The 25139-nt window shown below is 35.5% G+C and overlaps 1 protein-coding gene across 1 annotated transcript in view; it reads left to right on the plus strand.

Moving 5' to 3' along the window:
- The window catches only part of LOC107095492 (plexin-A4), a 121742-nt gene that overhangs the window by 28369 nt on the left and 68234 nt on the right, over positions 1-25139 (plus strand). Inside the window, exons 4-7 of the mRNA XM_015391615.1 lie at positions 11128-11251; positions 16444-16597; positions 18851-18950; positions 20160-20274. Of these exons, the coding sequence (XP_015247101.1) occupies positions 11128-11251; positions 16444-16597; positions 18851-18950; positions 20160-20274 (493 nt within the window). The remainder of the gene's footprint in view (positions 1-11127; positions 11252-16443; positions 16598-18850; positions 18951-20159; positions 20275-25139) is intronic.

The raw sequence follows: 25139 nt of genomic DNA on the forward strand, positions 1-25139 counted from the left end.
AACTATGAATATGGTGAAACGTGCCGTTAGGGAAACATTTATGGAGGGATGGATAATCAATTAGCTTTTTATTCTGGAAAGGTTAGTTTGTTTGACAGAATTTTAGAGCTCCACAGAATCCTGCAAGCAAGATGTATTTTTTTATTATTTGTTTTACAGAGAGGCAGAGATGTATAATTTACTCTGATAGAGAAATATATCAGGTCTTTCAGGTGATTTCTATTACTTCCTAAAATACCTACTGTAGCTCACTGTACTTACATTTGTAATTGCAACCGATTTACATGTTGTTTTTTTAAGTGATAACTATCTGGATTTTATAGTGTAGTGATTGGAGAAGTTTGGACACTAAGAGGCCAAAGGGTTGAAGGTGGAAAACTCCAATGCCCCCAGCAGCACCCTTAACCCCATTTTGCTCTTTATGTGCTACTCATTGTGGCACTACACCCCGCTCTAACAATGGGTTAATACACGTGACAAATTTTCACATGTTTGGACTATAAAGGACTTCTTCTTCCTTTAAGAGATTTGTGATTTTAAATAAGCAACTTTTGTGTTACACACTATGTTGGTGATAAATCTATATTACAATATCTGTGTTTGCAGTGTTGATACTACAGTTGGCTATTTGAAGGGTAAATACTGAATAATTACATTCGGATAGAGTATAAAGACACGCACCAATCACAGATGAGGCAAGAAGAGGTGGCAGAGCTCTTATTCAGTGCTTAAAATAGATCAGTTAAGAAAAATAAACTCATATAAGTATGGAAAAAGGTTTTAATTTTTATCCTTTATTCAAATGAAAAAACAACAACACTTTTTTACATTGATTTCTATTTAGATAATGGTATTTTTCTTTCACATTTGCCCAGGGACAATAAAACATTAAAATAGCCGTTTGCCTTTCTATACACTTCCAACTGTATCCATTCAGGAACAATAGATAGTTCCTACCCTCCATTCATCAATGGTTGCAAATCAACCTAGTTGGGACAAAAAAAACAAAGGCAGACACTAGTTTATAAACAACTAAAAAGTAGTAAATTAATCTATCATCAGTTATTTCTGTATGTCTACTTCTTTGGTAGTATTAATACAAAAAATAAATAAATAATAATTTAATTGTTGTACATGTAGTAAAAATGCTTTGTTCTCAAAATGTATTTCCAAACATTGTGCTGAATCTGTATTGGTAAAGTCAGTTTAAGTCTGATTAGTTTATATATTAGGAGAATTAAAAACAGGAATAATGGAAATACAATCAAGACTAATCAAGGAACTTTACACAGGCCTTATGATTTAGTTGATGTTAGCCTTAGCATGGTTAGTAACCGCATGTTAACCAGAAGTTGTGTTTTTAGGGTAATTACTAATGGTCCAAATTTTAAAAAATACTTTTAACAGTAATTTATTACGTTTTTCATAAGTGTTGACAGCTTATTTGGTGCTCTTACAGCACCAGTGTGGTCAGCAAGTTCAGAAAGGATTTTTTTCTTCAATGTGTCAACTCAACAGGGTATTTTAAGAACTATTTCAAAATAATAATTTGAACTATAGTTGCAGCAGGGTGTTGATATCCTGGGCTCATCATGTTAAGATTTATTTACTTAATTAAATAAAGTCACATGCTGAAAGTAACTGGATAACACTCAGCAAGACAGACTTCATTTTGACTTTATTTCCTGGACATCTTATTTAACTTCTATAGGAGTATATTGATGTTCTTAAACTCTGTTTATGTCTGCTGTTTTGATAACAGAAAGTACCTTTCCTGTCAATGGCTTGACGCCCCCTCCTAGAAGTTTAGCTTCCTCTAACTTATTGCTTTGATTTTGAGATTCTGATATCCCATGGCGCTGAGCGGATATCTGTGCCCCAGGGGATGGTGGGTGCCCGTTGTGTATGAGCAGCTAGTCTCTCCCCTTGCTCTCTTGCATCTCCCGGTGGGTCCTATGGAAGGTTGAAAGAAGGGAACAAGGCCAAGAAGTGACAGGAGCATCAGGATGGAACAGAGTGCTGTGCATGCTAGTTCTTTCTGAACTGCCACCATGATTGTGTGAGAACAGACAATGAATCAGACGCACACAAACACAATGCCAATCCATCAACCAGCAGCACACACCCAAAGTGCACACAAAATATCTGCACATCCACTTTTAAGTCAGGACCCTTGCTCACTGTCACCTATTGTCACTCTTGCACACACAAAATTGCACTAGCCCTTTGAAGTGGACATGCACACACATAAACACTTTCACAGTGGCCTTACCTGCCTTACTTTTGCCCAGTAGAGCATGAACTAGACTGACATGAAGAAGAGATGCAGTGACAGTCAAAGGAAGTGAAGATAGATGGTTGTATATTCCAAATTATGGGCCACTGAATGTTGGGTTAAAAGGGTTACATAACTTTCCAATGCAATAGAAAAGATTGGGAATCATCTGTCTGGCAGTATAAATGTATTCCCAAAACAGGATGGTCCTGTTAAAAATAAAAGGTTAACTTCACACCCATTACCACCTTGGCAATGATAGAAAGGCGTTCTGAATTTGGACACACCATTTTGCATATGCCATTAGATTGCTTTACCTATAAAAAAATATGCAATAATCAATATATAATACAACAATACTCCTCACTGATATGTAAGTTGTAAATACCGAGTACTGTGATCTAACCTTTTTACTAAGATTATCATTGTGCATGGTAACAGTGTTAACAACCAGTGCTTTAAATGGCTGGTATGCAACAGTATGCAGTCATTTTTAAATGTTACTCCTCAGGATGAAATGACCCATGTGCCTGGTCTTATGCCTGCCCTCCCATCTGACTGACTTCGCCAGTTTATAGCTTGAAGATGATTTGTTGTTTGAAAAAATAGTAAAAAAAAAAAATATATATATATATATATATATATTAATATTAATAATAATTGCTTTTGTGCATAACACTTCCTAGATGTTAAGGTGGCTGTAGGTGTATTTCTGATGACTGAGGAAAAGCAGGGGAAATAAACTATTAGTGCTGACTTGTTTTCATGGCTCCAAATGGACTCAAAGGAATTGGAATCAAGTTTATTGTCAAGTAGGTTTGCACTTACAAGGACTTGATGGTACAAATTATATATATATATATATATATATATATATATATATGATTTGTTGGGATAAATTTTGAATATACGTTTTTTGGAGGAAAATCCCCATTGGTATCAAACTGCATCATATAAATGGGTCAGTCGAAAGATTGTGATCAATTAGGCTAAATCAGAATGAAATTGAACTCCAGGGGATAGCTTATGTCGATCATTAGTGTTTAAAGCGTCCTTCTAAAGTCTTGTTCGATCTTGTGTTTTCTGTTGGGGGGGGTCTTGTCTCTGCTCAGACAGCAGCACTAGGCAGCAAACATTTTCACTGAAAAAAACAATCCTTCATTTTTGGGATTTACTTAATCATATTTAGTTACTTTAACATAATTGTCTAATTTTAGCAGGGTAGGACAACAATTGTGTTAAAGTAACCAAATATGATTAAGTAAATGCCAAATGTGGTTGCATTACTTTTTTCAGTGTTGGACGGATGTTAATTTCCTCCTGCTCCCTGATCCTGAAACACAGGAAGAGTAACGGTCTCCACTACTATCAGAACCTGGTGTGGGTCCATGCTGTGCACTTGGAACAGTCAAAATCACTGCCCCTTTATTTGTTCTGTTTTGTTGGGTTTTTTTGTTTTTGGTTCCTTTTTCTGCACAGGCAGAGTACAACACTTGCTCTGCAGTTGTTTAGGGCAATATGACAGCTCCCTACAAGTTTTTTTTATTCTACAGTAAATAGAACCTGGTTGAAGTAAATGCACATCCTGATCCGATTATTTGATTTCAAACTATTAGCAATTTTCTATTCTATTTTTTTGGTTTTGGTTTTTTGCTTGTTTTTCATTCCAAACCCATTTATATCTGAGTTTTTGCATGTGAACATGGCTGTTGTTGACTGTCTCCAATGGTAGCAATATAATAGCAAAGAGCAGATAAAGAGAACTCAGGCTCCCCCATTTCTGTTTAACAGGAGGAAGTTGATGTATTTACTTCCTTCAAAAGTTTTCTAAATATTTGATGATAATAATTGTAACAATGGCTTTTGTCTATTTTGAATAGGGTATCATGACAATTAGAGAAGTTTTTAGATCCTCTTTTGGGTTTTTTTGCAACGTCTTTGATGTGTAATTGTTTTCATGTTCCGTCCCTGTGTGATATCCTTTTTTTTGTATTTCATTCTTGTCTGAGAGATACTTAGTAACCTTTTCTGGACTATAAAGCTAGCTTCTTTGTAATCTACTTCTTCATGCTCTTTAAACTAATAGTTTAAGCTGTGCTTTTTTGAGAAATTTTAGCTCATCTGTCAGACAAGTTCTATTCAACTTTTTAATTTTAAACATTGAACATTCTAAATAATACATGGCTAAAAATGTGGGAGTTACTGTATGTTTTTGTTCAGGCCTTGGTTGTTTCCACTTTTTTCCACTTTTCCCCCTTAATAAATAAAATTATGCAACATATTTTTTACCTCCTTGCAGAAAAATACTTCCAGCAGATAATCACATATAGTAGCTCCTGTCCTTGCACTGCCTCCCTCTGCACTTGAGAAGTTAATTTAAAATCTTGGTTTTAACCTTTAGGGCACTTTGTCTCCAGGCCCCTAAATGCATTCTGGACCTTTTTCACCCTCTAACTCCATCTCGGACTCAGAGGTTTTGGAGTCAAACGCAGTTTCTAGTAACGCATACCTGCTTTAAAACCCTGAACAGTGTCTCTACACTGCAGACTCCATTGACTATTTTAAGGAATAACTAAAGACATTTTTATTCAGATAAGACTTTAGCTATCTTGTTTGTACTTTTAAATCCCTGGTTGGTTGTGAAATTTCTTGTGATGTTTGCAAAAAGGCAAACTAACTTTTTTAATTTTATCACAGTAATCTACTGCTGCAAAGTCAATGCTTCCTTAAATGGAAACCCTTTTACCTACTGATGTGAAGACATTTTACAAATTTTTCTGTATTCTGTTGAAATCATATATATATATATATATATATATATATATATATTTAATTGTTAGCGACTTTTTAAATTTGATGGAAGGAATAAAATTTTTTATTTCATTTAAATGTGAACACGCTTCCACTAAAATATATTTCAATTGTTATTTTTTATCATTAAACTCGTCAAAATAATTCCTAATATGTTCAAAACTATTTTGTATTTTTGAAATGTAGCTTTTTGCAATATTTCACTATTTTGTTAGCTATATATTTCTATATAATTTTTTTAAAGCTTTGATGTATTCACTATGTGTCAAAAATTTTGCTTTTAGAAAAAGTAAAGCATTTAAATAACAAGTTTTGTCCAAATAATGAGTATGTTGTCTTAAAAAAATAGATGATTTCTTTGAACACACATTAATGGGGAGTTTTATAAAAAAGTACAAATCTTCAACAGAAGTATTGTTTTCAACACCGCTTGGTTTCTGGCATGAGTTGTATAAGAGATTTCTGCAGCTGGGAAGTGCCAGTGTGTAGTTTCTCTGCCTGTAGGCATGGTTGCTACTAGAGACAGGTTTTATGAGGAAGAGACGGTTGATTTGTGAGTCTTAGCATGTGTCCACACAAACTAGAGAAACAGGGTCATGGCCAGTGGGCCGCGTAATGACTCCTCGACTACTTCCTTAATGCAAATTCCAGCATGCTCTGTGGGTAACTCTGCTTAATGATAGTAGGATGTGTACTTAGGTGTCTGAAGATTGGAAAATTTCACATGTGCAGTTCGAAATGTAGGTTTGTATTGTGTTATTAGATTAAATATATATTGTATAACTCCTCTGAAAATACAGTCTTTTACTTTTCTAAGTCCTTGCCACCTCTGCATGATTCAATATTTTTTCTTTTATTTTATCAGTAATTCTTTACACTAAAATAATCTGTTTTACTTTCACATAGACTGTCTTCAAGCATCAACTGCACAAGTTGATGGACATGTGTGTATGGTCCCATATATTTGTGCACATTTCCCTGACACAGGTATTTGATAGAGCTTGGGATGGCTGGACCAAAGCTTTGTGGGAATTTAATAGCTTTCATTTCACAGCCTGTTTGACCTTCTCCAAGCCTTTCATTAGGTATGCATTACACCTGAAGCCTCGCCTGGCCAGATACTGCTGCTCTCTGTTTAGTAAAATCTTTTCCTCCACTCCTCCTGAGCTGTGCAAATGCCTTCTAATGGATACTGAAGTTTTGTGTAAAATCAGGGAAGTTTAACAGTATATGCTAAGCATTTAATTTTGATGGCAGCTGTTGATACACTTTACAAACTGAAGCCAAGTTTTTTTTCTGGTCTGTGTTAAAGTAAATATCAGAATGTTTTTGTTTCTTTGACAGGCTTATCTGTTGCAATGACTGAATATTTTCTTTTCCTCTTCTGTAAGATTCTCTAATCATCACCTTTAAAAAAAAAAGGAACAAAAGAGCTCAGAGTTTTTTTATTCAGAGTCGATCTAATCCGTTTAGCTTGCTCTTTAACAATGCATCATTGACAGCATCATTCAGACAGCAGCATTTAGGAACCAAATGGAGACATGGTGGACAAAAAAGACAGGCTTTTTTTTATGGCTGTCATTTGTTTTTCCAAATTGCTTTGAAATGATTTCTAAAGCAGTTTTCTGAGGGATGTTTGCAAAGGGAGGTGTTATATATTTTAGAAAAGGTCCACATTTATTTCTTTTAGGGTCTGTAGATGGTAATATTGAATGATTATCTAGTGTTCTGTTGTGGTAATAGCCTTCTACTAAATTAAACTGCGTAAAGCTTTAACAGTAGAATGTTTTTTATAATTAGGCATATATACATTTGAAATAAATTGAGTAACCATAATGGTGAATTATCAGCAAGTTTTAAATGGACTGGTCATTAACCATCAATTTAATTCAGGTGTGCTGGTGTACTGTAGGGGTGCATCCAAAAGCTGGGGGAAAAAACGGGCATTAGAGGGGTGGAGCTGTAGTAACATGTTTAATTGCTATGCTAATTGCTGCTTTGTTATAGTTTGTTTTGATTAATCAATAATTTAGCTGTTTGCATATTTAAATGTTATATGTAATAAATGCAAAAATGCTGTTGTGCAGTTTAACTTGGTGCTTAGCTTTGAATGTTTGGAAAAGTAACAACTATTTTTAGCTGTGCTTTGCTCTGTGAAGCCGGGTCCTCAGGAACAGTGCTTCATGGGACGTCATCCCATATTCCTCTCATTAGTCTTTGCCTTATCTCACATTAGTCAAACTATTAGGTCTTCAACATTACTCTGTCAGACATTAAGGAAATATTCCAACTTTTTGATTCTGATTTCTAAGACCAGGGACCCTTCTCATGTTAACACAAACCCCAGATAACTTTCTAAATTTATCTCAAACAGCAAGAGCTGCAACAGCCATTACAGTCTCTCTGACAATATATGTATTACAGTAGGCTTTAAAAAAATAGCTAGTCTGAAAAAAATTCTCATATATTTAACAATTAATGCACAGTCAGCAAACATAAAAATTGAGTTGCAAGGCATTTTGGATAGCTGACAAGAAATCAAATTGTTTATCGAATTTATTCTGGGACTATGAAAGTATGAAAATGATGCTTCAAGGTTAAAACCCAGCGATCTTCATTAGAAAGGCAATTAGAGCTTTTACTCCTTCTCATCTAAGACAAGATTGCTTAAAGCAAAATTATTAGAAGAGCATTGAAATGTCAACTGTGTGTTTGCATTTGAACCAAACAGTAGTAACCTTTCAAATAGGGAGTAGATAGACAATGTTATGATTCAATGACTTGTGTTATTCTACTGAGAACACCTCATTAGGTCTTTTTATCTCAGATTTAAAAACATATTAATACTCTAATTAAGCTGCAAAATTGTGGCCTTAGGGTGAGTTATTATTTACAGATTGTAAAATCAAAAGCTTAGATTTTAGTCTGTTATGTTTTTTCTTTTGCAATTGTTTTCTTCATCATCACCATATGTTTCTGGTTATTTATAGTTAGACTCTAACAGAGGATTCCCTAGACCTGATTGGCTATATTGAGCAACTTGAGCAACTCTATGGTGAATCCAAATATAATTATATCAGATATTTTTTACTATAAAAAACTTCACTATACTTTGAAATGGAGGAGACATTTAAATTAACAGTTAGCAATTACTACAAAGTTACTGTGCTATTGAATTAAAAACAAACAATCAGGAACTTAAATGTTGCCATTGACTGAGAGAAAAATTTTATTCTAACACAATAAGGACATGCAGCTTAATAATCTGCATGTGCGCCAATTATTGAAAGTTAAGTAAGATTACACATTTATTCTATTCTAATATAAAGACTTGGATATGTATATAATCTGGCCAAGGGGTGAAAATGTGGCGCAAACACAAAAAAAGGCATGGAAACTCAAAATTTAGACTCACAAAACACAAACAAAAAAAAAGAATTAAAGTAGTAAATTGGCTCATATGGGAGCAGACTTTTGGTAAAGACAGAGATTATTAGAGAAATCAGATTATCTGTAACAGATTATCAGAGAGATTGCATGCTTAAAATAAAACTCAGAGAAAAAATTGATAATTACTTTTCATATTAACTTTTGCAATTAACCATAATTGAAGTTTTTCTTTACATAAAATAGTTTTTGCCTCTGTACATGCGGCATATTTCCCTTGTACGCATAGTCTGTACGTTTGTTAGCATCATGTTTATTTCCACCGGGTCTATGTATTTGACGTGCGTTTGTGTTTGCAACATATTTTGACTTTACTTTTCTGTGGTTATAGCATTTCTCTTTTGCTGTGTTTTTCCTTTGCATGTGTTTTATGTGATATTTTAATTCTTGTGTTTGAAGTAATTTTTGTATTTGCTAAAGTGCACAGCAGTTATTTTGTTTGTAGATTCTTTGCACCCTTGGCCACCAAAGTTTTCAATGCCTAAAATCTCGCCCTTTGTTTTTCTGTTAACTTGCCCTTATATCAACTCAATGATCTGCAGACCTGAATCAACTACATTTTACATTGTATGTGCATAAGTATGTACTAGAAAGAAAGAATTGTGTATAAACTAGTGTTGTACCAATACCAGTGTCAGGCGGGGCCCTGATACTGCACTAAAATGGTGGTAACGGTATCAGCGAGTACTGACAAATAGGGCACCAAAACCATTTTAAAACCCATACGTTTCTTCAACTATTGTCACCCATTCCAGGTAGGCAATAAAAAGTTCTACTGGATTCACTATGTATTAGTCTTTATCCTGCTTCACAAAGGCAGGCAGCAGCTTGACAAAGCTATGATGGCAATTATTTTACATCCAAGTAGTATGCAGTTCTTCATATATATACACACATCAATTTCAAACAGATGGTATTGGTATCGGCCGATACTGCACAGCCACTTATCGGGTATCTGTATTGGGCCATAAAAAGTGGCATTGGCGCAACACTACTATGAACTCCTTATCACTCATAATTAAAACTCTTTAGACCTCCACCTTCTTGACAAAGTGTACAAGTTCACACCAAACCAATCCTTACCTGTTAAGGTAAACAGTATTGCAATTTGATTTTAATTTTGGTTAACTGCCATTTCAAACTGTTTATTAGTTTCAGTAGAAGAACAAAATGCTTATGATGGTTAAATGTTGCTTAACTGATTTATTGTTTTAATCAGAATGTTAATAATCTTTCATAATTGAATCTATCTAAACAAACACTGGTATATATATATATAAAAAAAAAATAAGAATCTATTCCTTGTGTAATTGTTGAATGTCTTTATTTATGCTTTTTTAAATTTGACTTGTTTGCCTGAGGCTGTTCATATGATGTGGCCTTATTAAATCAGCACAAGAAAAGGCACAGACACCAGTGATAGGAGCACAAAGAAACCTGAAGCGATTAAACCCCTACTGAAACTGGCTTAGCGGGTAAAGCTTCAGAGACGGCCAACAATAGCTGTATTCCTTTAAATCTAAACTCTTTTTGCTCTCTTCCACTGCATCCTTTTCCTCCATCTCTCTTCCAGCCTCATTCCCTTCTCACACGGATTATTCTTATTTATATTTTATCTATTTGGTTTCTTTCTGTCTGTCTTTGTTGGCTTCTTGACTTTATAATGATTTTGTCACGTTAAAACTGCACCACCCTCAGAATTATTACTATTTAGAAAATGCTTTTAGGTGAAAAAGTTAATGTATCTCAGGTATATTTGTTGTGACCTCTTTTATTCCTTTGAGTTTAAAGGAACTCTGGGGATTTTCCAAATTGTTATTTTACTATAATATGGTTTCTTTAAATCGGTAGGAGATTAAACATCAACAAGTTCATGAGGAATTGGGTACGAAATAGTTGCTGCATCTTGTTGAACATTTGTAGATTGATGGTTCCTCACAAAACATAAATACTCCACAAAAATACAACAACAAAAATGCTTTCACTAATATTCTGGTTAGAAACAAACATCCATCAAGTTGTGAGAATGAATGGTAGTTTTCCTCCAGTGTAAATGGGAAATGCCCTTTTTAGCCTAACAAGAGGTTGCTTTAAGAGCCAGAGTCTGAAATTCATCTTTCAGCATAAAGCTTCAGTCCCATGTTTTGTTTCTCAAACCACTGTAACAGACTGGATTAGGCCACCTGGTTTGGTATAAGGAACTTGGGTAATCTATACTACCCCCCATTAGCGTCTACCTTTTCACCTGCATTTGGCATTGCCCATGAATGCCAGTCATTAAGGTTGCAGCACAAAAGCAGAGAAAACCTCTTTCCCAACGGGCTGGATCTACTTCCACATATAGAGCAACCTTTGTTTTAATGCAACTGCTCCCACCCACTGTAGCTGGTATGTTTCCAGAGAGGAAATATGATAAATGTTTCCAATAGCACCTGTCTGAGAGGGGTTGGGACATTCCTTTTTTCCCCAGATGCCAACAGGTAGAAAAGAGTAAGCCTTGATCATGTTACCATGTGCATTTGGATGCATGTCCATTTTTTATCCCAGAGTAAACCCCCCCCTCCCGTTTCTCTTCTCCTTTTTTTGTCTTTCAGGTGTGCCAGGAAGGAGAAATGTGAGCGCTCATCAGAACCTCGGCGCTTTGCATCAGACATTAAGCAGTGTGTCCGTCTCAGTGTACACCCAAACAACATATCAGTGTCCCAGTTTAGTGTCACGGTGAGTAGATGGAAATCTAGTCCAACATCACTAACCAGATCAAACACTGCTTTTGATAGAGATTCAATTTCTTCATCATGATTTATTGGTTGGTTTAATAGAATAAAAGAAATTCAACAGACTTAACAGTCATGACACACATAATGCTGATTCTCTGTGCCTGAATCAGTCAATGCAGTGGTAGATTCCTGTTGAGAGGGCTGTTCGTTATTCAAGAATCAAGGCAAAAAAATATCTTGGTAAACTCTGCCATTATGTATTTTTCTCAAAAAACAAACAAACTGTAGTTTAACAGAATTTTAAAGATATTAAACTTTATTTGTTGCGTAGAAAAGTTCAACTAAACCTAAAAAAAGCCTAAGAAAAGTGAATGAGTCAACTTATCCAAGAATGGATAAAAATTGAAAAGACTAAGCCATTGGTCAACCACAGGGTGATCCAGTGGTGAACAGATGTGAGTGTAAAAAGCCACACCCAAAACTCCAGTATTGGGGCTGGGTTTTGAGTCTGGCCTAAAGAGAAATGTCCTTATATTTTGTGGATTTATGAAAGGTTTTTGGATCATGCATCAGACATGGCTGTGTCTCCACAAACAAGTGCTGCTTTCAACATCACCACCTTGCAGTAAATTGTGATGATGGTTGAATCTGTTGCGAGTGAGACGATCTTGTCTGGCAGATTCACAGTTTCACTCTCTCAAGCATCATTTGTACTACAATGTAATTAGGCTTTAAGTACTATCGACTACATGGTGTTAACTTTCCAGTGCTGCTTTGTATCATTTTACTGTCTGCCAACACCAATCCTTTAAAGACTGACCTCACAATTTCCAGCTCCAGCTGCTGAAATACTCTTCAAACGAATGGCTGCAATCATTAGCAGCATACAGTTTAGCTCAGCTGTATTTTAATGTGTGCTGGCAGCTAAATAAAGCACATTTATCGGCTGGAGGCTTGACCCTAAAATACCAGCTAGCAGGCCAGATTCCTGGCTGTTGGGGAATATTGCTATGTGTAGCAAAACTTTAATTCTTTTCAGTGGAAACATTTCTTAGCAGGATTTTAGAAAACAAATCCTTAAAGGCTGACAAAAAATGTCCAGCCTGTTCAGAAGTGCATAATGTGTCTTTGAAAACAAGTTTGTCTCTGAATTGAGAATACTTGATTCAGTTTTACTCTGTCTAAACTAAAACATTTTATAAACTTTTAAAAAGTGTGTTTAGTAATGATATCAACCCTTTAAACAAGATGAGATTAAATTGCATTAACAGGTAGAAAGTCTATTGGTTAGTTTTAAAGGCAATTGAATTGGGAAATTTATTTTGGAGTGCATGTACGTGGAACATGAAGGTATTATAATCATCTTGTAGTAAGGCTTTTATTTTGCATGGATCCATGGAAATGGGTCATTTTTTGTTTGCAAGATAGATAATAACAAAATAAACCTTGTTTGTTCATCTGGAGACCTTACTCTAAGGCAAAAGTTCACCTTTCAGCAGAACCACTGTGCTCCAGTAGAATGTTTAGATTGTGTTGGTTTGTTAAAATGGCCTATTCAAAGTCCAGATATAAGCCAACTGAGAATCTCTTGCAAAACAATTGCTCTCTACAACTCTTTTTCATTTCTTCATCCAATGTAGCTTCACCTGTTTTGCAAACAATAGAGAAAAGTATTTTGTTAGATACAAAAATGATAGACCTTAAAGTAATGAAAATGCAGTTGTAAGAAAAGGTTCAACAATCTATTCAACCAGAGAAGTTTAAAAACAAATTCACATAATACATTTTTGGATCATTGTAAAAAAAAAAAAAAAAAAAAATACAGATAGAAATCATTTGTAAAAACGTAAAATAATAATAATATACTCTAAATTGACTTCTGGGGTAATCAAGATTTTAATAAAGGGCACTAACAAGGGGTTAAATACCATTTTACTAATTTCATTTCCCTTCATTTCCTTGTACTAAAACTACTGTAATTACTAGTGTGTTCTGTTCCATCTCATAAACCGCTAATAAAGTTGAACTTTGTGTTTCTAATATGACAAAACATAAAGATGTTTATAGGATATTTATATCCTATAGATATCCTATAAACTTCTTTATAGGATATTTATATATTTACAAGGCTCTGTTTGTTATTCTGGGTAAATCTATATATTTAATGTATAATTATTTATAGTGTAGCGGTTTTTACACAGCCATTCACTACAAGTAATTTTTGTATGCCGACAGATGTGTTATTGTCAGGGTTGGTGGATGTTGTTGTGGACCAAAATGCAGAGTAGAGGAGGCAGAGATGTTTCTTGCAGTTTTAATGGTGAAGTAGATGGTACAAAAATATAAATCCAGAAATAATTGCCTGGTAGCTCAGAAACCAAATCTAGACAAGCTCGAGAGAAACATACAAAAAGGAATGAAGAGAATTCATCTCTGAAGAACTGCAGTGGAGGATAATGTATGGGAGACAGAACCAAGAGTGGAATGCAGAGAGTTAATTTCGTTGCTCTGTACTTGTGACAGTATAATGACAATAAAAAAATAAAAATAAAAACTCTGGATGCTCTTTTTCCGGTTGGATCATTTAAATAAGTGGTCTGATAATATGTTTACGTAAGGCCGTCCTACTTGCTCTTCCCCACTTAGCTATCTTTTTCTGGGGATGCCCACTTTATAGTCTTAAGAGAAAAAGTGTCACAGCAGCTACTAAGAATTAGCAATTCAAAAAGGATATAAATCTTTACAAGACAGAATAAAATAAAATGAAGCATAACTGAGAACTCAAAATGAAAACCTACGCAGAATGAATAAGTCCAGATTGGCAGATCATGACAATTATTTTGTAAATTTTGTGGATATCTCAACATCCCTTAACAAAATCAGGATTTAAGAAAACAGACATAAAACACACAAAGTGTTAGCACATTAAGTATTAAAAGCTTGACACATGGAGTAGTACAGAGATAGAAGGATCAGTTATGGAATTAATTGTTTTAAATACATATGGTAGATTTCAAACCTCTAAACACCTATGATAATTTTGTGAACATAATGAATATTTGTGGTCACAACTTGACAAAATCTGACCGTTACTAACCATAAGCAGAATTATTTTTAATTCCACATTTCCCTTTAGCTTTTGGGTCTTTTAGAAATGGTTTTAAATCCTCTAGACCACCAATATTTCAATCAGCCAGGAAGGACTTTTCTCATCTGCGTTCTTCAGAAGGTCAAACGTGAGCAGTTTGTCAGAAATGTACCTCTGCATCAGTTTAATAATATTCATGGGAGGCTGTGCAATGCTATTGAGTGTTTAACCTTTCTGCACACATTTACCATTCTGCTGAATGATCTGCAGAGGTTTCAGCCAAACTGGCTGTGGCCACAACTTGACCTTTGGGTTATTAAATATGTTTAGAAAGATACAGCGTTTGAATCCCTGATTAAAAACAAGGACATATCCTCCCTATGGTCTGCCTCCTAGATTTTTTTTTTCTAGATGTAATATTTACTCTGATTTTGCTCAATAAAGATACATTATATATTAATATAATGCTTTACAAACTACATAAGGTAGTGCATAAATGTATATTAAGTGGAGGTTTTTGTTTGCTTTTTCACTGAAGTCTTGACATCTGTGGAAAGGCAGCTTCTTTCTACTGCAAATGCATTGAATTCAACTGTGGGTTTGCCCATGTTTACGTCTTTGAGAAAACGCAAATACAAGCAAGTTACTAGAAGGGTCATAGGTAGAGAATTTCAGAGGCAGGGCTTGAAATTCATTGTCCATTTTATGTGAGATTTTCTGTAAATGGCTAAGCAGTTGCTACTTTCTTTTCATTAAACAGCAATATAAAAACAGTATAGGTCAGCCCTTCTCTGCCGCTGATACAGCTTTCAGGGTTGCATCGGGAGTGTACTGCCACCTACACCTGAATCAGTGTTTAAACTACAATCCTCTTTACAGAGAGGATTTTCCATCAATATGTATAGTGTGGTCTTGACCCTGTCCCACTTTCCTCTACTTTTATTCAAGGACATTTTCTTTTTCCCCTCCCTTCTTACCTTACCCAAGGCAACTCTTCCTGAGGTGCCAGAGGAGCTTATGCAGCATCTTTTACATGATGAAAAATTTGCATTCTTATTTCCTGGAAATGCTCTGGTGTGTGACAGTCCACTGACCTGTATGCTTGTGAGTCCATGTCTAATGGTTTACTGCTTCATTTGGTTCCCTCCATCTTCCTGGTAGATTGTTTCTCCTCTTCTATAAGCACTACTCATCTGAAATAATTTTGCCCCCCTTGTATTTTTGACCTACTAAATGCCAGATATGTGCTTAAATAAATAGTTTACAAATATTTGCTGTTTTCTCTTAAGGCCACCAACTTACTCATCAAGCAATGAAATCAAACCCAACTAAATACAATGCAGTAGGATGCCCTGTACCTAAATAGATGACTAAACGTTCCCCTCATGAAAAAGATCAATTTAGCTGTTTGGAAATCTTTACACACCAGAAAAGGTATATATTGTCCTTTTGGTTATTCTGAAAATTACTGGTTCCAACCAATTTTCCGACCATAAAAGAGCCAATGTGCAAAATGGGGGAATAGTGTGCAATATCTTGCGAAGACATTTGCTTCTCTCCCAGAAGGCTTCCAGAAGGCTTATATATTTTCTTTTCTGTAATCGGCTCTCTATGTGGTAATTTTGTAGTTAAGACCATTACAACCGTACAAAGGGGTACCAAGACATTTAGGGAACAGACCATATAAGGTCTTGGTCTTGGCCTCTAAAGGTCTTAGCCTTGTCTCCGTCTCTACTCCTTGGTCTTGGTTGGTGTGGTCTTGACTACAACGCACAATGTCTGAGGATTATCTACAGTATTATTATCCCAAATAGCTGTTTTTAACAGCAGAGCTATCTGCAGATTCATATAACCGTTAATTGTCCCACATACTCCAGGCACATATGGGATAATGTTCTTCCACTTGTTTCTTTCAGTGGATGATTAAAGTGTTTTCTTGAAATTCAGAATCCTTTTCTCTTTTGTTAAAAAAGAGTTACATGGTTCAAAAACACAAAATATCATGTATCCATGTTATTGATAATAAATCTTCCTTAGTTAGGATAGGAAAAGTAATGCTTTACTTGTTAATTTCTAATGGTCTTCTTCCTCCATTCTTTCTGCAGTTGGTGTTGGAAGCCCATAATGTCCCAGAGCTTTCAGCAGGCGTTAACTGCACATTCAAGGATCTGGCTGAGATGAACGGCCTGGTAGAAGGAAACCGGATCAAGTGTTACTCGCCAACTGAAAAGGAGATGCCACGTATTATTGTGGACAAGGGTAAGAACAAGGATTAATGTTGCATGTTTATTCAGGGATCTCACATTACCTTATAATGTGACATTCTCAGTGTATTTTTGCTTTTGTTTTATGAACTAATCCATTGAGTTGCACCTGGACAATTAAGGTTGTTATTATATACAGCTAGTCAGTTTTCCCTGTTCTACCAACATACCTGTCTATCATTAAAATGTACTTGCTATCAAGTTGATATTTTCTGTTCAGCCAATCCTAAACCAGAGGAAAACCAGATAGATAATTTTTCATTACCCTTAACAACTCATCAAGCCTTCAAACAGTGCCTCAGGACACATTAAATAAATAAACTTCACTGATTCTATTAGGATATTTATTAACTTTTCCCTCATGGATCATACCCAGAGGGAAGGATGTGCCCCCTGGTTGACCACATTGTATAAATCTGTAATAAAATGCTCCTAAAGATCCCTGAACATCATACAATTTGCCAAGAAACCATTACATGTTGGCATTGTTTGAGTTTTTTGAAGGAAACAAAACATTTGACACAACTCAACCAGCTGTAAAAGAGTTTAAAAAAAGAAAGATTATGCCAATCTTAATATTTGAAGTTTCTGTCTGATGCTTTCTCCCATCATTCAGCCATTATTATTCCTAGGGCCGTGCAAGTTTACCATGAAGAGATCTAGTTTCACTTTCGGATCACATAGATTAAAATGGATAAGACCAATGTCTATGTTGTACATGCAAACCCAAAGCTATACTCTCTTCACCTCTAGGAGGTTCTTGGATGGTAACAACATGCGTGCCATGTAGTAATCCCTGTAAACATGTACTGTAACAGTGAAGAAATATTTTGTCCCCACAGTTGCCAAACCTACCTTTGAGGAATTTTACAGCTCATGTCTTCATAAAGAGTCTTAAGCTTACACAAAAAAGGAAGATCTTGTTTCCTTTCCAACATTGTTCTGTTTAATAACGCCAAGTAAAATTATTCTTAGTTCAGCTTAGTCATAATACATTTGATACATTTAATGTAAGATTGTTTGAACTGTTAAGATATTTGATTTAAAAAACAAGCTGGGTAAAGGATTTTATTAATGGGTCAAAACAGGTCACATTTGATAGGGGAATCTGTAAAGCTTCCAGCTTCATGTTTTGTTTTGCTATTTAATCCAACTAGTAGACATGGAAAAAAAAACCAGATGAAAATCTGATGCTATAAAAAGAAAATAATAAAAGAAAACTTGTTCTACCACATATAGGCAGCGCCATATAGAGATGCATCTGACACTGAATGTGCTTCTGGGAATTGTAAACATTTGTTCAGCGTTTGCAGTGTCAGCAACATGTAGAGCTGGTAATGCTATGATAATGCAAACATAGATGTGCAATGTGAAACTATGTACAACAAAACCTTGTGACACACACGCCTAGTTTGCTGCCCACACGGGCAAATCTATACTTTTTTCTCTGTTGGGGAGCAAAAGTAAAATGTCTCATAAATTCCAATCTTTCATCTTCTGTTTTTACTATTACACATTAGTGAAAACTTGGTGTAAAAAAAGAGAAAAATGTGCAAAGCAGAAGAGGAGAGGGGAAAGGATGGAGAGTGTTAGCAGGCTTCAAGGTAACATTTAGGTGGCCTAATTAGGACAGATCCGTTGTCACCGGTGCTTTACTCTGATTGATGAATGATTCTTCTTTGTTAGAGATGGAGGGAGGCTCACGAGGGACAGGGAGTCAAAGTGTGGAAGGAAGTGAAGAGAGCTGTGGGTAAAGATAGTGGCAATGAGAGGGAGAGGTAAAGAGGTAGTGACGAGAATGAGCAGTTAGATGTGTTGATGAATTAAACATGAGCTCCTTCATTAGCGCCAGACAAAAGGACATACCTAATACAGACGAGGTGCCAGTTGATACACTTACACAAAAATACACATGGCTGCTGTTTCATGTTTTTCTTTTACCTTGTCAAAGATACCCTCAAAGAGATTTCAGAGGGAATACTGCCCATCCCAAGGGACATGTCTAAGCACCAACTTTTACTTCATGCATAGCTGCATGAAAAGGAGGACTCGATAGAGTTTTAGCTTTAATTCTGGCCTTTTAAGAGATATTCTTTATCAATGCAACAAGATTAACACATGTTGCCTCTTTAATAACCAAAAAACAAATGGATAAACAAGAATATGTACGAAGTATTGGAATTATAAATAATTTGCTCAAATGTTTCAAAACCTATATTCCCCTTTGACCACCTTCTGTTTTTTATAGGTGACCACCAGATAGTGCAGCTCTATCTCAAATCCAAGGAGACGGGCCTGGCTTTTGCAAATACCAGTTTTGTTTTCTACAACTGCAGCGTTCACAAGTCGTAAGTAAACCTCTGCTGCTGGCTTTCAAATCTACTTCAATCACAGTCTGCAGCAGACTTTTATTACATTTCCCTTGTACCAATTTCAGAGTTCCAGAATGACAACATTCTTCTAAAGGGATTTCAGAATGTAGCATTTGTAGACAGCTTTCTTCTCCCTCTTTTGACATTTAAAAATCCGAACTTACCTGCAGGCCTGTTGTTATAGTTCTGAACGCTTTATGTGATGAAATAGCAGGCATTCCTAAGATTCTGTTTTTTTTTTTCCATTTTTTTCCATCTATTCATCTTCTGTGTACATGTTACTAATTTTCAGCTTTAAAATTTTTTTTTTTTATGTGTTTTTTAGCATGAAATACATTTACAATGTCAGCATTTTCAGAAATAAGAATAAGGTGAATCAGGGTAAATTTATTGTGGATATTTTTCTACGCCAGATAAGTTAATCCAGACTTTTTTATATCACGCTGTGAGTGTGATGACTTTCCTAATTATGAATACAACTGTTAAATCTAAGTTTATTTTGTGTCCTACAATGATCCAATTTGTAAGCATAGTCCATATATCTGTCTCTAAATAAGGTCAAATGTTTATAAAGGTATTTTTCATAGGCTTTATATGGCTGATTTATACATTTTGAAATTAGTTATGAGTGTTTGGGATCACTAATTGTTTTCTTACTTACATAGCTGTTTTTTGTAATACCTTCTGCCTTTTGCAGTTCAGTAGTGCCACTGATGGCATAACAGTCCTTAAAACATGACTTTACCTCTTTAGTTTAGTAGTCTTCATTTTAAAACCGCTCTGTGACTTCACCAACTATACATGAGCCTTTGCCGCTTTTAAAACATCCTAACCAACAGTTTCGGTCAGATGGTTAAAGCTTAGCTAAAGATGGTTGCTTTATCAGTACCAGACACACACCAACAAGTTGGTTAATAAAAAAAAAAAGAAAAGGGACTATTAGGGGTGTATATACAGGCTTGGGTTTTAATACATGATTTTTATACTTGGATTTAATGAAATCTAAACTTTGTTTGAAATTGTGATAAAATCAAATGTATTTATTAAATATTTATTACTGCATGTACATTTCTGACTGTAGCTGGATTAACTAAGCTTTTTATCTGCCTTCAACCATTTCTTACTGATCTAAAACCTGCCTCTCCACTCCAATCATTTTTTTAATTTTTATTTTTTTTCCCCCAGGTGTTTGTCTTGTGTCAGCAGCCCCTACCAATGTCACTGGTGTAAATACCGACATGACTGTACCCATGACCCTCGCACTTGTTCATTCCAGGAGGGCCGAGTCAAAAAGCCGGAGGTCAGTGCAAAAGTCAAACTGCAATGGTTTTAAATAAAAGTGTTTGTTGAAAATGTATTCTGCAGGCTTACTATATATACCACACTTTAAAAGAGCTGAGTTCATTGAAAAGCTTCTGTGATTTGCATATTTTTGGTATTTCTAGAAAGGAAGGTTAAATGTGGTGAAGGTGGGGGGTGGGCATTATTGCTGGTTTTTATATGCAGTCATTTCAGAGTTGTTACTTGTTGATGCACCACTGAGAAACCCAAATGGTACTGATGTTAATAATCACATCCGAACAGTTATGTTGTTTTATACATATAATCATAATCTAGATGCTAAATTTCACTAAGCTGGCCTTCCTAAAGTTTCCTCAATAAATGTGCCTGCATGCAGAGATTAGAATACACAGTCTTAGCCGGACATCCTGCTGTTAAACTACATGATGCTTTAGCCCCCTACAATAGGTCAAGCAATTAAAAGTAGGCTTTCTTGTTAAAATGTTTTTGATAGACCCTGACCCCCTATTTGATATTGAGAGTGTGAGCTGCAAATTCTCTCGGCCAAAAAAAATGTCTAATTAAAAAAATTGGAAAATGCATTTTATGACACTCAAGAACAAACCCATGTGTACAAGCCTTCCACTGTACCGAAGGGTAGCCAGATGATACATTACTGTAGCCCTGAGATCCAGAAAAATTTCTGAGATATCAGGACCAGATATTATTCATATATGGTTAATGTTTGTTGCTTACGATGTCTACAAATCCAATTTGACTTGTGTGTAGTAAATCGACTGTGGTGGACAAAAACTACACCACTATATACATTTTTAGATTTCATGTAAAAAGAAGTGTTGCATTAGAAAGATTGCAACACCTTTTAGTCAAAGTACCTCCATCTGGCATGAGTCTCTTGGCATGTCTCACTTTTGACTTCACTTCAAAGGGCAGTGGAAGCTAATAAAACTGAGTCATTTCACATGACCATCCCTATTCCCTGCAACAGCTTACTCTTTGTGAATTATCAATAATATTGGCAGGCAGTTCTATTCCCGCCGAAGCAGAGCCGACTGTAATTAGGCAGCGATGCTGCAGAGGACGAGCCGTGTACTAAAAAGGGGTAGGCTAAGCGAGTGGTCTCCAACACAGCCACTCCCTTCAGATGAGGGGTTTGTACTCTGTAACTGCAACAACCCTCATGGAAAGGAAGGAAGTCAGAGAAGGTTTAGATATGCACTTAAGATCTAAGACTATGGATTCAGTGGTAATGCAGTTATTTGCAAATTTACTTTGTGTATGTGTGTTTCTGTAGCACTGTTAGCCTCCCTGTACCTTGCAAATTCACTATGGCTTTCAGAGGAGAGCTGTTCAGGGACTTAGTGGTCTGTTAATCCTAGCCTGAGGTGGGATATGATGAAGATCACTAGTGCTCATGTCTGAGTAGGCAGACTCTCTATGACGCGCAGAGACAAGCTCAGCTAGATTGCTTCTTTTGATGAGGAGTCTGCTCCCAATTGTTACTCCCAACACCCCCCCCAAGCATTTCAACCTGTAGAGATTATATTTTTTGTCCTCCTATTCTTGTATTCTTTTGAACTATCTTAGTTTGGCCCAAAGAAAAGTCTTTGCAGGTTTACACATCTAATTAGCTTAGTCTGTCATGGTCAGTATTGACTCAGGTTAAAAAGTATGCAAATCTTCTCGTATTGTGTGCATGCATAGAGAAAAGGATAAATGAAGAAATGGGGATTTAAAAAGCAGGTGTCATGCAGGCTTAATGAGTTTTAATTTGCTTTTAATTAACCCTTTAATTCCAAGGTGATGTATTTACTGACAGCTGTTGGGTTTTTTTTTTGGATATGCTTGTTCAGGCACATGAACACACACTGACAAAAGGCAGTGCATTAACGATGGAACACAATGAGGCTGGCTCTTTTTGCTGACACTGATTTTTTTATTTAACTATTACAATTAGGGGCTTTGAGGCAGTGATCTCAATAATCCCTTAACGCTATGTTAATGAGTGAGGCCAGCCGAATTTCCCCACTGCTTTAGCTGGATGTTAGCATGCAGGGCAGGGTTGAGTATAAGCCAAGCCAGGGTGTTTCATTCATGCCAGCAATGATATGGGCAAAGGGATCAGACATTGGCCTGTTTGCCCTCCATACATCTCAAGGACATTACCATTTTGGCTCTCTAACAAAGTCTGCACATGAAGCAGAACTTGGAAACACTAATGAAAGAACCAGTGCTTTTTCTCTACTTACATTTGACATATGAATTGTTTGTTTACCGTCTGCAGTCCATATCTGTAATGTGCATGCATTGTATCACCATAAGAAAGAGATGAAACTGAGAACACTTCCCGTTCTCTTTGTTGGATGAAAACCGCAGGAGGATATTTCCTTTTCTTCTTTTCCTGTCTACAACACAGCATGTTCATATCCTGAGCTGCTGCCAAGTCTTTCGCTAATATATTCGGCTGGTAGGAAGATTGAAAACACACAAAAATATTAATGTCACAGAATTCATTTCACTGTCTCCCAGTTCATAATGCACTTCTCATCTCCCTGCATTGTTTACTTACCGAGCGCACTGCAGTGATCAATGTCGTGGAGTTTATTTACCTGAAGCTTATTGATCAGGTGATCAGAATAATTTTATTATAGAAGCTAAATGCCAACCGTAATAGCTGTTAGCTGCCAATATTGGAAGTGAATGGTGGAAGAAGTGGCTCATTTCAATTCATAGTCAAATCAATGGCTTCCTCTGTGCTGAGGGTTTAAGAATCAGAAGAAAATCTGCTGGAAGGTGGTAGTAAAAGAAAGAAAATATGAAGATATTGAACTAATGAAGCTAAATTACTTAAAATCGAAATTATTAAGTCTCTCTTTTAGCAACCTTTTCATTTCACAACTGATTTTGTGGTTATTTTTTTGGATTTTATCACTTTAAATAATTACTGCTGGTCTAGATGCACCTATTCATCAGATTTGTTTTTAAGTTGGAAGTCATTTGACCTCGACAGATATATTTTATGTCATAAAAAAATAAACCTAAAGCGTCTACTGACTTATTAATTTGAACTAGTAATTATGACTTTACTCTGGTAAAGCATTTTTGTTTTTCTTTCTTTAAATTTGTGATTTTTCTTAATTTTATGATGGATCTCTTTATCTCTTAGCTCACATTTATTTCAGTTACTGAATGTTTATGTTCTGTTTATAATTGTTTATTTATTTTTTATTGTTTAAAAGTTCTTGATTTATTTAAACAAATACACCCTTTTTTTATTTTGGCAATTTTTGTGTTCATTAGACTTTCATCCTGTTTTTAGACTGTACATGCATAATTTGAATTGACTGAAAAATGATAATACACTTATGATCAAATGTATGACAAGACATATGAATATAAAAACTGTGAGAAATCTCTGGTTTTGTTAGATTTGGAAACAAAAGATTTTATAAATTAAATTTTATCTACTTTTCGTAAATTTGTGCTTGAACTCTCGTTGACTTCCAAAATATTTAGTGAACTTTAAAACTAATTAATTTCAAAACTTTTAGCTGTTGTTCTTTAATCTTTTACTTTTATTTATAAACTGCTTTTTCTTAACCAACCTAAATGGTAAAAAAAAAAACGTTTTAGGTTTCAATTAGAAGAAAACGGGAAGAAAATGCAGCACGAAAGAGGCAACAACTGAAATGTTATTTGTCAAGATTAGAAGTGAAGAAAGACTTGTAATAACAATAAGGAGGAGCAGCTGCAGGCAGGGGAGTTAAGAAGGAAAAGGGGGAGAGTGTTTTTGCCCTAGGCGCTGTTGGATATGATAAAACAGAAACCGGGAAGCTTTTGGTTACCACAGGGTGTTGATGCGTGAGTTTTTGTCTAAAAACTTAAGATCCTTTTCATCTTCACACCTTACGCTTCTATAATTATGGGCCTTTCTCTCTTCTTCTTGCTACCCCCCTCCACCACCACCTCCCTTCTTAGCTTCAAACTATGCCAAGGGCTTTTACATTCACAGCTCCCATTCTGCTTCCTACTCTCTGCCACTTTCCCCATCTCCACCCTTCACACCTCCCACCAGTCTCTAATTATCAGATCTAAGTAGGTCCCAAAGAAGAAAAGGAGTCAGGGAGGAGTAGGGAGGGGAGAGAATCAGCGATAGGCTTGACTAGAGAAGAGAATGGTCATTGAGCTGGGTGAATCAGATGAACCTTATCAGCTTTCTTTTTTTTTTCTTATATACAGTATATCCAGGTTCACAACACTTGATGCTTATTTCTCCACTTTCAAAAAAATAGTGTTATTGTCTTTTGAACAAATATGAAAGCTTAAAGAGGTTTAAAACAACAAGGATAGTTTGTGTTATCATGTAACAGACATCTCCTCACTCACCTCCTAAATGGAAAAAGGTCATTCAGATACATAGTTTTAAAGGATTTAAAGATTAAACTCAATACTTGTAAACAAAGCAACACATTCTCTCAGTTGCTCAGATACATCAAAATAACCCAGTAAGCATTCTTTTTTATAAATAACCTAACCTGTCAATTAAAGAGTCAAGTATTCATCGTGTACATGCATAGAGAGTAAGTCACTCAGAGGTTTATCTGCAACAAATAAGGCTTTTAAAGTAACCTAAAGGACATTTTTGTAGGTTTAATTTTTTTTTTTTTTATATCAGTATGTTTCCAGTTGGACACCATGGGAAAAATTAAACTCTGCTCTTTCAGGATCTATAAATAACTAAAAAAGATGTGGGGTAGATTTGTGCATGTCTGCCAAGGCATGTTATATACATAAATCTATGAGTTGAATTCTGATTTAAGACACATAAGATGTTTACCCTATATAGCAATAGTTTAGTGTATA

The sequence above is a fragment of the Cyprinodon variegatus genome, unplaced genomic scaffold (genome assembly GCF_000732505.1).
Source record: "Cyprinodon variegatus isolate N-32 unplaced genomic scaffold, C_variegatus-1.0 Scaffold552, whole genome shotgun sequence".
Taxonomy (NCBI): Eukaryota; Metazoa; Chordata; class Actinopteri; order Cyprinodontiformes; family Cyprinodontidae; genus Cyprinodon; species Cyprinodon variegatus.